General features: G+C 46.7%; 1 protein-coding gene across 1 annotated transcript in view; it reads right to left on the reverse strand.

Annotated features, from left to right (window-relative positions):
* Nucleotides 1-15,271, reverse strand: part of FRMPD4 (FERM and PDZ domain containing 4) — an 81,218-nt gene extending 65,947 nt beyond the window's left edge. Inside the window, exons 1-2 of the mRNA XM_087813499.1 lie at nt 15,111-15,271; nt 10,859-10,961 (exon numbers count right to left, since the gene is read on the reverse strand). Coding sequence (XP_087669625.1) covers nt 10,859-10,961; nt 15,111-15,267 — 260 coding nt within the window. The 5' untranslated portion in view covers nt 15,268-15,271. The remainder of the gene's footprint in view (nt 1-10,858; nt 10,962-15,110) is intronic.
* Between the last annotated feature and the right edge of the window lie 888 nt (nt 15,272-16,159).

Here is a 16,159-nt window from a genome sequence, read left to right on the forward strand (position 1 = left end):
AAGAATCTCAGAGTGGAGAACCGGCACTAAAGAAAGTCCCTATTTTCCTCACTTCTGCATTTTGTGAACATTAAAAAATAAGACTGTGTAGTGTGTTCAACATTTTTACTCCATAACACTAGTTTTAAGAAATAACCCATTTCTTTGTATTTCTAAAACGTATCCCCACTCTGAACTCTTGGCCAGTCGGCCGGTGGGAAACACATTCTCGGGCATGTTTTGAGAGGTTTCCCCTCTCGCCTAGGTCATGCAAGGGCCCTGGGGTTGTTGCACAGCTTTCATCATTCAGGAAAGGCCCTGCGGGGGCCAGTTCACACCGGCCACTGTACACTGTTCCACTCAGTGTCCAAGGGTCCCTTAGACATCAAGTGGCGGCATGGCATAAGAGAATGCATGCCACAGATGGACACTGGGTTGGCTTCCTAGCTTCACCAAGTATTGCTCAACTGACATTAGGCAAATGGTGGGAACTCACTAGTCTAGTAGAGAGCCTTGCACTTGTCTAATCCTGTTTCTTAACTATAAATATACCCAATTACCCCCAATCACAAAGATGTGCTAGGATTTGATATATGTGGCCCGGAGCAGAGCTTAGTAAATGGTAGCTGCTTCCATTTTCCTTTACCTTTTTTTTTTTTTTTTTAAACTTAGTTCAAGTGCCTCTTCTAGAAGTTTCAGTTTGCATGAAAAAAACAACAAAAACAGGTAGCAAAAGAGTAGCAAGGGAGTATAAAATCTCTCTTTGCATCTCACTTGTTCAAAGAATCCCTGTCTGCCTCATCCTACAGATTTATGAGCCAATTCATTTTTATAGGCTCAATTTATAACTAAAATCAACTGTCTTACCATTTAGTTTATGAACACGGGGTCTTCGCTGCCACACCAGCTGGGTTCCCAGCAGGGAGAGGGCGGCTCTTGGTAGCTGTTCCTCCCTGCTCCCTGCTCCGTTGCTTGGGAACAGGGATGGAACTTGCCTCATTGCCTCCCTCCTCTCTTCTCAACGTCTCATAGATATTCTGCCATCTTAGGCCGTTCCCCCCCCGGGGAACCATTCATCGGCAGCTTTGCTCTCCCTTGAGAAAAAGGCGAGATGTGTACACTGCTTATCGCAGTCCGCTTAAGCTGGACAGGTTTCCTAGCAATCCTCTCGGGGGGTCCTCATGGGGTGGGAGCATCCCCGATGATTAGGGAGCACCCCAGGACTTAGTGCGTGGGCTCGCGGACGCTAGATGCCCTCCCACTCCAGGCCAGCTCTGCAATGAAAAACGGCCTCACACACAATGCCTACAGCCCCCCTCCCAAGCTTTCGGGGCAGGAGGGCTCTAGAGCCGTTACACGCCCAGGCTGACAAAGCTGGCTGCGGAGCGCCCTGTGGATCCAGGCTATCGCCCCCACATTCAGGTCTGCTTCGCAGCACTATCACGCTCCGTGCCTCTGAGCCGTGAGAAGGGAGCTGCGAGATCACAAAGCCTGGATGCTGATTCGGGTGGGAGAGGAGGGCCACGCTTATCTGCCAGTCCACAGGTAAACGACGCGCATGAGGCACACACGCGGCCCTTAAAGCCCCCCACGGGCGGCGAACGCCGCATTTTCCCAGGGGAGAGGCAGGTTACTGAATTTAACGGCAAGCTGGAGCTCATCTTAAATGTCACTCCGGCTATGCGGGGTATACGATCTGACACTGCACCGAGGCCCGGGGGCCGGTGGGTTCCAGAATGGGAATTTAAACCATGTGCCAGACACCTCATTTTAAACCTGTGAGCGGAGTCGAAAGTGATATGAAGGGGCTGAGAACTGTGAAGTCAGTGGAAGTGAAGCAGAGAGATAACACAGTGAATGATGCTGATCGAGGGACAGATGTTTGCTACATATGATGTGTCAAAGTAAAAACCAACGCGTGCGAATGCCCGAGCAGAGCAACGGACCTGCCTCTGGCCCAGTGGCTGAAAACGTCGTCAGTTCATTTGGATTTGATTAAAGGAATAATAAAGTAAATTGTACGTAATCTTGTTAAAGGCAGGTAGCATTACATTCACTTTTAGGGTTTTTCTCTTTATGATTTCACGCCCGGCACGGCACCGGGCACGAAGGCCGCATACTTAGGAAAATAGGACCGTGCGGAGCCTGGCTGTGGGCTTCGCAAACCTGCTCCGTCCTCGGCCTGGGCGCCCGCGGGCCCCGTCCAGCCTCCTGTACGAGCAGATCCACCCCTGGCGCTGGTTTCTTGCCCAAGGAAGGGGAGAGGAAATGCTGTTCACGCCTTGGGGCCTGGCCCAGAAAACCTTCCTCAGGCCTTTCTACCCTCTCCCCCTTCTACAGTTTGTCAGGGAGGGTCGGGGTTGGGTCCCCGGATTAGGCCCAGGCAGAGAGCTACCCTCCACGCAGGAGCACTCACTACGGACTTTGTGTGGTTGACAAACTCCTACTGTGACTCAACTTTTGAACAGCTTTGAGTTCATTCCAGCAGCTGGTATCATCCTAACCCTGGTGCCTGTCATTAAAAAATACACAGACTTATGACAAAGAAAGGCAAATTCACAGATAATGATAACATTGTGAGGCACAGATGATAATAAAGATGCATATACATTTCAGTGGGTCAAGATATGGGAGTTACTATCTTCGGGGATCATTAGGAAAGGTCGGGGACAGCACCACAAAAGTCTGTGCTACTTACTTGTTTATTTCCTTATTTTTTCCCCTCTCTCCACTTTTCAAAAAGGAGTTTTGATGGCCAGAGTTTATAATATTTGCTTTATCTTTACTATAATTGCTAGCAAAAAAGCCCCTAGCCCCCTCTGTTTAATTTCTCTGCCTCTATGTCCTACTATATTTAGATACAGTCCCTTTAAGTTTCATTTATTTCAGTCAGGAGTGGCCAACAATAATCTGTAAGCAATATCCAGCCCATCCCCTGTTTCTGTAAATAAAGTTTTATTGGAAAACAGCTATCCCTACTTATTTACATATTATCTATGGCTGCTTATATGCTACCGTGGCAGCATTGGGTTGTGATAGAGAGCACATGGCCTGCAAAGCCTAAAATATATACTATCTGGTCCTTTGCAGAAAAAGTCTTCTCACCCCTGAGTCAGGTCATTCCTCACCTACTCAACCCTAGCAGGGCACATGCCAAGAACTCCCGAATCTTTTCACAGCACCTTCATCCACACGACAACAGTGACATTACCCTTGTCCCAGCAACCACCTTATCACACTGCTGCGCACCTGTGTGGCCCCCAGTCAAGTTCACTGACAATCACTGCTGGGTTCTAGCACCCCAGGAGTGAGCTCTTTGCAAACCCTGAGTGTCAAGGCTTTATAATCATTCCCCAAGTTATCTTTATCCCAAAACACTCGATTTCGACCCAGGTTCCTCTCTGGTTTTCACTGAACACCAGGGTTTGTGTTCCAGCCCCCTACTCTGCAACTTTAAGAGCAACAACCTAACTGATCACAAGTCACAAAGTGCTCTCATATATATTATTTCATTCGATCCCTAGATAAAGGCTTAGAAGTGCAAATTCCTGGTCACATTCATAGACAAGGGGACCACGACTCTGAGGCTTAAGCAACCTGCTCACACTCGGTCGGCTGTGGTGATGAGGTGATGATGACTTTGATAAAGACAATAGCTCACATTTATTAAGAGCTTATCATATGCTCTTACTCTGCTACGTGCTTTCTTTACTCACTGTGCTTTATCTAATTCTTACAACAGCTCTACACCACAGGCCTTCATTTTATAGGTCAAGAAACTGAGGATTATATAGATTAAGTCCTTGCCTAAGGTCGCACATAGTTGATCCACTGCAGAGGTAGGATCTGGATTCTGATTTTTCTCATTTCTACGCCATGTCTTTTCACAAAGTAGCAGGTCATATTTTGAAATATTCACCCATGTTCCTGTCCTACCCCCAGCCCCCATTTCTTTGCTCTGCTTGAGCAGGCCTATTTGTTTGCCCATTGCTTCGGCCACACCACACGAAACTCATCGCCCCAAGACAAGGCTGTTACAAAGGAGAGAACTAGGTAGGCTCTAGGGACAAAGGATAAAAAGCATAGGCGAGGAAGGGTATTCAATAAATCAGAGAAGCTGCCCCCTCTCCAGAATGGGGACTTGTCAAGAGGAGGGAGAGGTGCAGTGGATCTCAGGGCAGGCAGAGGAGCACCGACATGAGTGCCTGGGAGAGAGGGGGACACCCTCCCTCTTTTCAGAATCAGTTGGGAACCCCCAAATACCCCTGTGGAATTAAAGAGCACAGCGACCTGTGTCTTCTTTCCTGGTCAGAATCCTGGGAAGATGACAAGATCCTGGAGGGAATTGGCCCTAGAGATTATTTTCTGTCCCAGCACAGCTCAGAAAGGGCCTGTGCACCCAAGATGCCACAGAAGTGGGTAAGGGTGGCTGACAGTGGTGAACAAGGAATGACACAAAGGCATCTCAGTGAATGCTAGTGAAATGGATGGCGGGGTCAAAGAGTAGGTACACTGCACCTCTCTCCACGCTTTCCTCCCATTAAGCCAACACCCCTAAATGCAGGTTCAGTACTGTGGAAAATGGGATGAACAGACCATATACTAGGATGGGGATTTGAAATAAAATATGGATTATTATACTTAATAATAATCTGAGTGTGTGACTGATATTCTTGCCCACCACACCCACCCAGTGTGTTGTTTGTAAAAGTAAGCTCTGCCTTTGAGCTCCTGAGTCCCTTCTACTCGGATCTCTAGGAAATAAGGCTTATATTTTAGTCCTGGGCATGTTCTGACCACAGGCTCAAAAAGATTTTTTGGGGTCTTTTCAGCTACTTACAGAAAGGGCATGGAATAATTAATAAACTTGTAGTTCTAAAGGATTAATAGAATATGGCACAAGGGTAATAATTATCTTCTTCCATTTCTTTCCTTTTTTATTTATTGATTTGAGAGAGAGAGAGAGATCGATCTGTTCCTCTTACTGATGCATTCACTGGTCGATTCTTGTATGTGCCCTGGGGGATCAAACTTGCAACCTTGTTGTATTGGGACGATGCTCTAATCAACTGAGCTACCCGGCCAGGGCCTATTTTTTTCTTAATACAAGTGAGATGTTAAGACATTCAGTAATATGAACCATATGAGATCATTGAAAACTTGTCCTGGTTTAAAATGTTTTCTGGTTCTTCAATCTTCAACATTCATTTTCCATGCATGAGTTGCAGAAAGGCAATGGAGAGATTTAATGAAAGAATGGGAGATGGTCTTTAACAAAATCTAAGGGACACTAAAATAATCTGGGGGAAGCCATTTTTCTTATTAATTTTCATCATTACATGCCATTATAACCTTTATGAACAATCAACTCAGATCTCTCTATTTTATCCTTTATTAGCATGTTTCCCCACATATTCTGTTTCCTAGAATCACTGACCTCTTTCACCCCGGGCTCTGTAATTTGCAATTATCAGAAAAAGTGTACACTACAAGTGTGTATTTGGGGAGACAATAATTTGTAGTGTCAGTATACCAAGGGGCTGCTCTTCAGTGTTTTCACTAAAATTGTTTTCTGGTTTTACTATAATAAGGCCTTATTATGTCATACATCATCATGCATATTTCATGTGCCAGATGCTGGTAGATGTCCTTTGTTATTTTCCTAAGCAGTGCCATCACGCATCTAAGCTCAGGTGAAATTAGACAGAAAGGTGACCTTCCTAACATCTTCTTTTGCAGACACAATAGCCCTGGAACATGATCTGACTTGACTTTCCATTATAATTCCGATGAGGAGGAACAGATAAACAGACAGACATGCTGAGATCTAAATCTTAAATGGCTCCCTTCTACATGGTTTATTTTGCTCTTATTAAACTTGCCAATCTGCCACCACCTGCCTCAAGCAGGTAGTCCTGAGCACTTCCTACTAAAATCAAGGCAACTGCCGGGCAAACCTGTGATAGGAGACGGGCTGTTTGTGTGTAATAAAAAATGGAATTATGGGATGTGTGTGCTAAAACCCAGGTTCTAGAGCTCAACCACAGCTCTGTTGTTTGCTGGGTCCACCAAGTAAGGACTTGATATGCCCGGTTGCCAGGCTTGGCCCCTTTGGCCCACTGGGTCCTGGCAATTTGTACTGGCTCCCTTCCACCACCTACTGCGTGCATCTCCCCTCACCATGAGCAAGTGGTCAGGTTGAACAAGTGCTTCAAGCTCTCTCAGCCTCAGTTTCCACTCTATAATTTGGGTCCAATAAACAATTCTTGCTCGCAGGGCTGTTGTGAGGGATACAGATGTTGAGCAGGTTGAGAGCCTTCACTCAGGAGCCCAATTAGGTTTCACTCCGCCACTTACTGGCGATGAGATCTAGGGCACGTCCTTTAACCTTTCGGTAACTCAGTTTCCCCATCTTTAGATTAGAGGTAACCACTGTACCCACTCACCACTGCGAGGACGGAAAGAGTGAGCACACAAAAGTGCTCAGGGAAGGGCATATTAGGCACCATGGAAGTGTCAGCTGGTCCTAATACTAAGGAAGGAAAGTGTTTAGCAGAAGGGTTAGCATATAATAAAGACTAATACATGTTAATTCTCATCATCATTATCAGTTGGGATGCTACCAATAATGCTCATTTTTTTCCTGAAGTGTCAAAAAAATGGCCCTTCGAAGTTATACACAAAGCTTTGACCTTGATTGTGGTGGTGAGTTGCCTCATTTCTTTTGTAGGAACTCTGGTTAGAATTGTTGGAATAATCTTCCTGGTTTTAAAGTGGAACTTGTACATTGCTTTTCACATGTTTATATGTATGAGTTACTTAGGTAAAAGGAATGTCACTAAAAATTAGTGGTTTTGTCCTTTGTGAATTAAAGTAACGATCAGTAATTTATCATCTATTCTTATTTCTTATTATGGTTACTTTATTTTTTTATAGGAAGAACCCCACTGCTCCCCAGAAACGCTCTCCAATGCCAGGGTATTAGTGCAGAAGAGCTGATCGATGTGGGCAACTGTCTGTAGATGCGGCTGTAGCTACAGCACTACTCATTAATTGTATCGGCAGAAATGATCAACTTAGGGACTGAGAGAAGACAGCTGGAGGGACAGCTGGCCGCCCTGGCGCAGGGACGGGGGGCCTGCTTCCAGCTCACCCGGCGCCTTCTCTGCGGGGCGGGCAGGCCCGATCCCACGGCCCTGGTGCAGAGACCCACTCGCCCGCGTGGTCCCTCCGCGCCGCCTCCTGATGGAAACGCGGAGAGGACGGGAGCCGCATCTGCAGGCTGCTCCCGGGGCTCTAAAGCTGAGGTCGGCACGGGGCGGGGTCCCTGCCACGTTCTGATATTACATGCAAAACTGAACACGTGTGGGCTTTGGGGTGCAGGAATAAGTCCATGGTATTTATCATATTCTCAAAAGGCTCTCTAACCCGCAAAAGACTAGTGCTCCAGTCTAACGCGAGCCTGGAGGTTTCTGTTGCCACCTTGAAGGGCAATCGGTGAAGGGCAGGAACAGATTTTGTTCGTGGTTTAGACAGCCATCTGGGAAATGGATGTTTCTAGATCTGCAGGTTGGAAAGCGAGTGTCCGTTAGAGGGTCTGGGATTTCCAGGGACAAAGGGAGTATCTGTTTCACAACCTTTCCACTCAGGATCAGTGGCTGCCCTTTACTAGCATCACTGCATTTCTTCACCCCCCTCCATCCCCACCGAACATTCCTGCCAAACCCGCCCCAAGCCTTGCACAGTCGTAAATACAGTGCAATTAATTAGAACTCTCCTCCTGGAGGACAGCAATCATATTTTAGGTATTTATACATCCCTAGTGCCCTACATGACGTTTGCTACCTAGTTAATGCTCAATAAGGGTTGAAGTCAAATAAATTTAATTGGGTTGGCTAACATTGAGGGATGGCGCATAATTCAAAAGTTCTATGAGCAACAATACCCCAGAGTTTTTAAATTTTTGGAGACTGTCTTAATTTAATTTGTCTAATTGTGAAAAGCCAAGGGAAATAATGCTCAGACACCTATGAAGGAGAAAGGTATGGTAATTTGCAAAGGGTGTGAACTCTTCAAGGACTTTGCTCCTCAACTGCTATAAAGAACGAGTTAGTTAACAAGTTAGAAACTACGAGATGAACAGAACTCATCTAATTTCAGTGCAGCAATTATAGCACTTTTCGAGAATATATGCAAAAACCCAAACGTGGTTACTATAGCAGTAATTGGTCTCCAAGAAACTTTCATTTTCTCAAGAAGAGAAAATTCTATAATAGAGAAACCAAAGAAGAAAACTAATCCACAAAGAAACAGAAATGTATCTGGAAACAAACAAAAAAAAATGATACATGGGCAAGTGCTGCAATGGGAGGGAAAAAAAAGACTAACCCACTTCGGCGAGTAAATGGATATGCCAATTTTTAAAAAGAGAATTTTACAGTGTCACTCAAATGGTGAGCATTTTTTCTGAATTTCCTTAGGAGCTAAGAAAATGGGACATTTACCTTGTGTAAGATATAGACATTAAAACACATATCAGCTGAGAAGCCCAATAAAATACATTATTTTATAAGGGCGAAATTTCTAGGTTAGTACACATATGGCAGGCCTTGAGAAGGGAAAGAGTTTTATGTGCCTGAAGTACTTCATGCTGTTTAAAAAGCAGGCATGTTCTCCCTTCCGATCCATTTTAGAGCACCGCAGTCTCTTTACCAAGTATATGGGAATCTAGCCCTAATCACAACCCCGTTTCTAGAGAAATCGACTATGTATATTATTTGGGGTTTTAGTGTAAGCTTGGCTTAATCAAAGAAAATGCAATCAGTTACCTTAACGTCTCCTAAAGCAGAGCTTGGCAAACTTTTTCTGTAAAGGGCCAGATAGTAACAGTTTCAGCCTTTGTGGCCACAGTTGTCTGTCGCAAGTACTCAACTCTGCTACGGCAGAGAAGGCCTTCTCAGACAATATGCCAATGACTGAGTGTGGCTGTTTTCCAATGAAACTTTACTTATGGACTCTGAAATTTGAATTTCATAGGATTTTCATGTGTCACAAAAGATTCTTCTTTTATTTTTTCCAACCCTTCAAAATCGTAAAAACCATTCTTAGCTCATGGGCTGTGCAAAACCAGGTGGCAGGCTGGATGGCCCGCATGCGAGCTGTCCTTCAACATCCCACTTTTAATTGGCTCATTTATTTCAACAAATATTCATTGAGCTCCATTACATATAAAGTCCTATGGAGATTTTTATTTACAGAGATGCTATTTTCTTCCATAATAGAGCAAACCAGAAGGAAAAATATCTCTTTTGGAAAATATCCTTCTAAAGGCCCCTGGAAGGATCGCTGGGAAATGATCCCATTTCAGATAGATTTACTCCGTCTCTGTCCTGCAGCAGGCAATTCAGTCGCAGCAAATGCAAACACAGTTTTTTATTTCTTCTATCATCCTCCAGGCACAGAAATCAACAGGACTGATCACAGAGGCGTGTGCCCAGGGGGAAGCAAAATGACTGTGTGACCTGCCATCAGGCCCAAACATGGCATTCCAGGATGCCAGCCCACCCAACGGGCTCAGAGCCTGCTGGGATGAGGTATGTTCCTGCTGACAGCCACAGGCATCTCAAGAGCGAAGTGGTTCCACATAATAACAGTGCAGCTCCGGCCCAGGGCTCGAAAATACAAATTCACTCCTGATTCCTGTATTCCCAGTGCACAGGAAGAGTGGAGGTATTCCCAGTTCTCGCTCCTAAAACAAGGGGAATCCTGTGCCCTCCTGTGCAGGAACACCCTTGGAGATTTGGATGGCCCGTGAAGACAGGCGTGACTTTGCAGCCAGCTGGGAAGGCTCCACTGTTATGCCTGGACTACAGGAGGGTGACCCACTGTTCTGGGACTGAGGGTTTCCCAGGACTCGGCCTTTCCATGCTGAAACCGGGACGCTTGGTCATCCTACAAGTCAGCTTCCTTTCTTTCTATTTCTCTTCTTACCTTTCTCCCAGTTTTTCCAAGGATGCAGGACCATCCAGTGCTTCTCTGTGAAGCAGAGGTGGAACCAGGGCAAAGGGAATACCTCCGGAAAATCCAGGAAATACTCCACTTAATGCCTGTCCCCAAGCATAGATGTACTTTTGGTTATAAGAGAGCAGAAATGGTAGAAAATCACCTTCTCAGTTTAAAGTTCTGATGAGTGCATCCCTTAATATAATAGGCCCAGCTTTGTTTGGAAAATGTCAAAAGGCCCCTTTTGCCTAAATGCACCGAGCAAGTGTAATTACAGCAGGCTTCTAAGGAGATTCTTGACCAACATTTTAACATCACATAAAGCATATTTTCTGAAGCCCATTAAGAATATCACATAGCAAATTATTTACATCTACGATAAAATGAAACCAATCACCAAGCCCATTTTTAAACTGTCCTAGCTTTGACCTAATTATCCTTTGGCCTTTGGTTGATGACTTTAAAATTTAGTAATGAATTACTTAGTCAAGTATGAAAAATCAGTGAACTGTATGCTTTTGTTCCCATGGGATTATGTATATAAAATTACTCACCACTTAAACTGAATTCAGGTATTGCGTTTGATGTCCTTGATTATGGAATATCAGTGTGTTAGTAATTTTGGAAGGAAAAAGCAAACAATGCAACCTTTGGACATAGCGACAGAAACTGGAGTGAAAACCAATTTCAGCCGCAGCGTAAGCTCCCTGAGCGCAGCACAGGGTGAGCGCGGGAGCTTTGCGTTTGCGGAGCGCGTCTTTCCGCTGAGGTCAGGGTGAGCGGCGCTCTCCAGGCAGGCGTGCGGGGTGTCTGCCCTAACTGCCCCCAGGCAGGGAGCCGCCCGGGCAGCGGCCGCGCAGGCCACCGCGTCACCCACCTGACCAGGTCGATGACCCGCTCCCTGGGCGCCGCGCCGACCGCCTCGTCGTTGATCATCACGATCTGATCTCCGGGGATCAGCTTGCCTTCCGAGGGGCCGCCTGCAGACACAGAGAGCGGCGCGCAGTGAGAAGACCGGTGCTCATCAGCCCATCGCAGCCTCGTCTTCCCACCGGGATCCCCAGAAGCAAAAGGTGTCATCAGCGGGGAGCATGCCCCACCCCCGGGCGTCCCCTCCAAACCCCGGGGAGCTCCGGAGAATGCCGAGGCCCAGGCCGCACCCTGGCCAATGAAAACAGAATCTCTGGAGCTGGGACTAGGTATCAGCATTCCTCCCAAACCTCCCAGGCCGGGTGAGACTCAGTGACCCAGCGGCCCCTCTCACACGTCCACCAGCAGAGTCACCGGGGGCCTGTCGCCTGCAGACTGGTCCAGGGTGCCGGCAGGAGCGGGGCGAGAGAGCGCGTTTCCCACGGGCTCCCAGGGACTGGCCCTGGGACTGGCCCAATGACCAAACCTGGAGTCTGAAGGCCCCCTGAAGACGGCGTTGCCCCACCAGGCAGCCGGTCAGCGCCGATGCCCTGCGGCCGCCGCTGCGGCGACCTGGGACGGCCCGGAGCGGGACAGCCCCGCACTCGCCGGCCCGCGGCGGCCAGGAGCCGCGCACCGCGCGTTTGGAAGGCAGCCCGCGAGAGGGGGTGGAAGGACACAGGATTTCGCCTGTGCCATGTGCTTTGGGAGAGGGTTCAAGAAAATGGGGGTTAGCTCCTAGGATGTCAGGTCACCCTGTCTGAGCAGCTTAACAATTCTTGTCTGAACGGGGCGGGGAAGGAAGCAGGGCTAGGCCGGGAGTGGCTCAGGGGGCAGCAGCCGTTCATATCAGCTGGGAGGCCAGGCCGTTTGGTCATTTCTGTGGTGCGGACTGTGCTTGGCTGTTGGTGTCCGTGCTCACGTGTCACTGTGGAGGACCCTGTGCCAGTCCTGCTCCGTCATCACAGCGTGGCCTTCGGTGAAACTGCTCACGGTCAACAGGAGAGCACCGCCCCGCGAGTGCCCGCCAGCGCCCAAGGCTGGGGCTGCTGCTCTCTCTCTCAGTTTTTGCAAGGAGGAGGTAGGGAACTAGTATTTGTTGAGCATTTATTATGCACCAGGCAATGGGCTAAATGCTTTGCTTAGTAACCCCAGTGAATACTGAAATCCCTTCCACATAACGAGATCACTGAGGCTCAGGTAGTTGAAGGATTGGCTGGAAGAACAGGACTGGACCTCAGCTTAGGTCTGTGGACTCTTTTTCAAGTTCAGAGTGGACAACATCTCTTTTGAACTTGCTGGTACAATTCAAAAGCTGGTCACTGCCAGGTCTCTTGACACATAAAGTTATTTCTAGAGGTCTGTTACTGCGGAACAGGAGCAGCAAAAACATTATGCTCCAAATGTTGTCACTATTATTTTATTTAGTAATTGAAGTAACATGTCACACCCAGAACATGGAACTCAAAGCGATTCGGTTGTTCCCCACCCATCCAGACACTTGGGGTATGTGTCACTCAAGCTGGAGCACAAACTATGTCCTTTCTGGGCAGTAAGAGAGGGGGCACCTTTAACATGTCCCCACATCGTGACGGAAAATATTCATGTCAAGCTGTGGGAGCTGATAGTCAGTGTTCGCACACACAAGGAAAATCACATGGGACATGTTTTATTACTGTTGGATAAGGTCAGGCAACCACTCCAATTCAAATGAATGGTTAAAAATCAAATGCTGGTGAAGTACAGAGAATTTTTCAGAATAATTGTTCAAATGATAGATGTTAACTACTCGGATATGAAAAGGACTTGCAGATTAATAGGACATACTCCTACATTTGACCTATGTCTTTTAATCAAATGGAAATATTCTTGTTTAATCAAGTGACTTAAAAAATCCTGAAGGAAGCAACATACAGTTCCCTCTGAAATATTAAATAGCGGCACACACCAGACAATCGTAACCTGCCCTCCAGTCTGAAGGCCGGGCTGCCTGGTGTAGAAAGTCTGGTCACGCCGCTGAAATCACTTGGGACTTCAGGGGAGTCAGTTTTATGAGAGACACAGTTCATCTGACCAGCATTTTCCCTCATCAAAATGACTGGAGACAGGCCTCTTTGACCTATGTTTTCACTTTGTTCTACTCTTCTCAAAATTGTCTAACAGTGGGTGTTAGTACCTGAAGCTAAGGAGAGCTGAGGGCAAGGAAGGGTTGAAGGAACAGTGAGGTAATACAAGAAATTGAAAAACAGGACTTGAAATCTCGAGTCAGCTCCCGGGAGGACACAAATGAAGGAATCTTATAACCAGAGATGTAAAAATATCGCCCTATTACAAAACAGCCTGCCAAATGTGATCCCATTTAGGAGAAAATACAGGCACACACACACATATAATATTATACTTATATATGATACATAATATGTGTGTCTGTATGCACACAACTGTCTACACACGCTCTCTGTGTACAAATGAATAATGCTCACCTTTCAGTAGTAGGAGCTCAGCCGATTTGTTTTTTGTATGTTTTCCTCTATACTATTTACTACACTGTATTTTTAATAAACCGTATGTATTATTTTATCATAAAAAGCAACAGATCTTTTTTTATTTTGAAGATGAAATTCTCAATTGCGTCCAGCTCAGCAGCCCCACACAGACAACTAAAGTGTGACCCATAGCTAATGAAATCAAAAGCTGGAAGACAGGGTAAGAAGTGGCAAGGCAATGGCAGGAATGAAAGAGAAACTTACTCTTCTCTGCATGGGTCGAAAGTGGTTGACTGTTTTGTGGTGCTTGTCCGGGGGTATATTATGTCAAATAAGGAAATATAAAAAATTAACTTAACCTAAAAAAATCTATACTAGCTCACTAGTTGCTTTCGTTTCCCTTAACTGACAGACTCAGCTGGTCAACTATTTTAGAGTCTAATAATGATCATCATTATGGAATAAGTATGGACCTGGACCTCTTCTCATGATTCCATTCTCTCCCAGCCCTGTCATGTGGCTACTATTATGACCCTCATTATCCAGATGTTGTAGAGAAGTTACAGCAACCTGAAGTGCAGGGGGTTCACACGGACGCTAGAAAATGTAATAAGGGGCAGAGGCAGGGTTCAGACCCATCAAACCCAGGCAGGCTGATGCCAGAGTCTGTGCTCTTTACGACTGAGCTGTTACTTATTCGCAAAATTCCAGAAGCAGCACAAAAGATAGTTTCCTTTGGTCTGAAGATAAATCCAATACAAGATCATTAAAATAAGTATATAAATATGCATAACAAAAAATACTCAAAAGAGCATTGTTTCTAAAAGGGCAAAGCAGCCCACTGCAGGCAACCGCATTATTATATTCAACTGTGTTGGCAGTGGGACATCTGTACACTCCAGTGACAATGACTGAGGCGAAGTCCATGAATTATCCGAGCATATGGCAGAATTTCAGAGATCTGCCATGCACCGCATCAGTCAGCATTTACTGTATAACCCCCCACACCCAGCGGGGTGTCCGATAATCATTTACTCTCACGCGTACGGGTCTCGGGATGGCCACAGACTGGCCGAGCTCCAGTCGGGCACTGCTGTGTGGCCCTGCAGGCCAGGCCGCACTGAGCTCCAGGCTGCAGGCCGCCCCAAATGTTCATTTTGGAGCTCAGGCTGAGGGCGGCAGCCACGTGAGGGAACCGCAGAAACGAGCTCAAGCGTATTTCAAGCCTTTCTTTATGTGATCTTTGCTAATATGCCTTTGGCCAACGTCAGTCGCCTGGTCAGCTTAACGGCAACGGGGTAAGGAGCCACCTTCTGCCTTTAGTGGGAAGGGAGAGGAGCGCAAACAATCCGACAGCCCCGGTGACTAAGTCCTACAATAACTTAAACACGGCCGCCTGCTGTTTATCACCGAGGGCCTCATCATGAGCCCCCTGAAACAGAGTGCAGTGCCTGCCTCTTATTATCTGCACTCACAGTAGGAAGTGGGTCATTTCCATGGTTACACATGATGGATCAGTTTTCCTAAATCAAGCAATCTAATTAATTTAGCAATTTAAACCTTGTTTCCAGAGCCATTTCTGTCCCTCTGGTGGTCTGGCCCTGTCCAGGTGTTGGGAAAATTCCACTAGCCTTCAGAACCTGCACTGGATCAGCAGAAAAGTGAACAGTAGTCTTGCTAGCGAAGGCGCGATGGACGGTCTCGGGAGGCCAAGGAGTGGGGCTGGGCGCTTACCTGGCGTCACCGAGCGAACGACCACTGGCTTTTCACTCCCTGCCACGAAACCGAATCCCAGCACAGGGTCCCTCCTCATCTCCACCTTCCTCGGGGCAGGAGGGATGATTTGGCAGCTGTCCAACCGAGCGTCATCAAAGGGGATTGCCTGTGTCATGTGACTGTGGGAAAAGCACACACCAGAGAAACAAGGCATGAATATATGCTTGCAATGGCCGGCCGACCTCAGGCTCTCCCATTTCAAAACCTTCTATTCTCGGCAGAGAGTGTGGACGATGTGGGGAGATCCAGCCACGCTTCTAGCGTGGCCTCCTTGGTCCTTGAAAACTCCAGGCACGCTTTTTTGTTTTTGTTTAAAATATGCTTTTATTGATTTTAGGGAGAGGAAGGGAGAGGGAGAGAGAGAAACATCAATGATGTGAGTTATTGATCGGCTGCCTCCTGCATGGTCCCCGACTGGGGATCAAGCCCGAAATCAGGGCATGTCCCCTGACCGGGAATCGAACCATGATCTCCTGGTTCATGGGTTGGCTCTCAACCACTGAGCCACAGCAGCCGGGCTAGGCCCACTTTTGCTTTAGGCCTATGCACTGGCTGTTCCCTCACCTGAAATCCTTGTCCTGCAGGTATCTCTGTGGCTCACCCTCACATCTCCCGTCTCTGCTCAGACGTGACCTCCTTTAAGAGGACTCTCCTGGTCACACACTTTAAAATTACAACCCTGCTCCTCCATACCCAGATCCCGTTACCCTCTTCTCCTTTTTTTTCCATAGCACTAATCACTTGCTAATATGCTAGGCAATATACTAGTTTTTATATTTATTTTTATTGTTTTGCTCTCCATAATAGAGTGTAAGCTCCATGAGGGCAAGGGACTTTGTTTCCTTCAGTGATTTGTCCCAGGCCCCTAGAACAGTGGCTGGCATAGAGTGGATTCTCAATAAAGAACTGAATTAAGAAGTAGAGAAAAAGATATGCCTTGTAGAAAACTATCAAGTTATAACTGATATACTGAGAAAGAACGTTGGTAACGTATACAGCTTCTGGCT

The sequence above is a fragment of the Miniopterus natalensis genome, chromosome X (assembly GCF_054644295.1).
Source record: "Miniopterus natalensis isolate mMinNat1 chromosome X, mMinNat1.hap1, whole genome shotgun sequence".
NCBI classification, from domain to species: Eukaryota; Metazoa; Chordata; class Mammalia; order Chiroptera; family Miniopteridae; genus Miniopterus; species Miniopterus natalensis.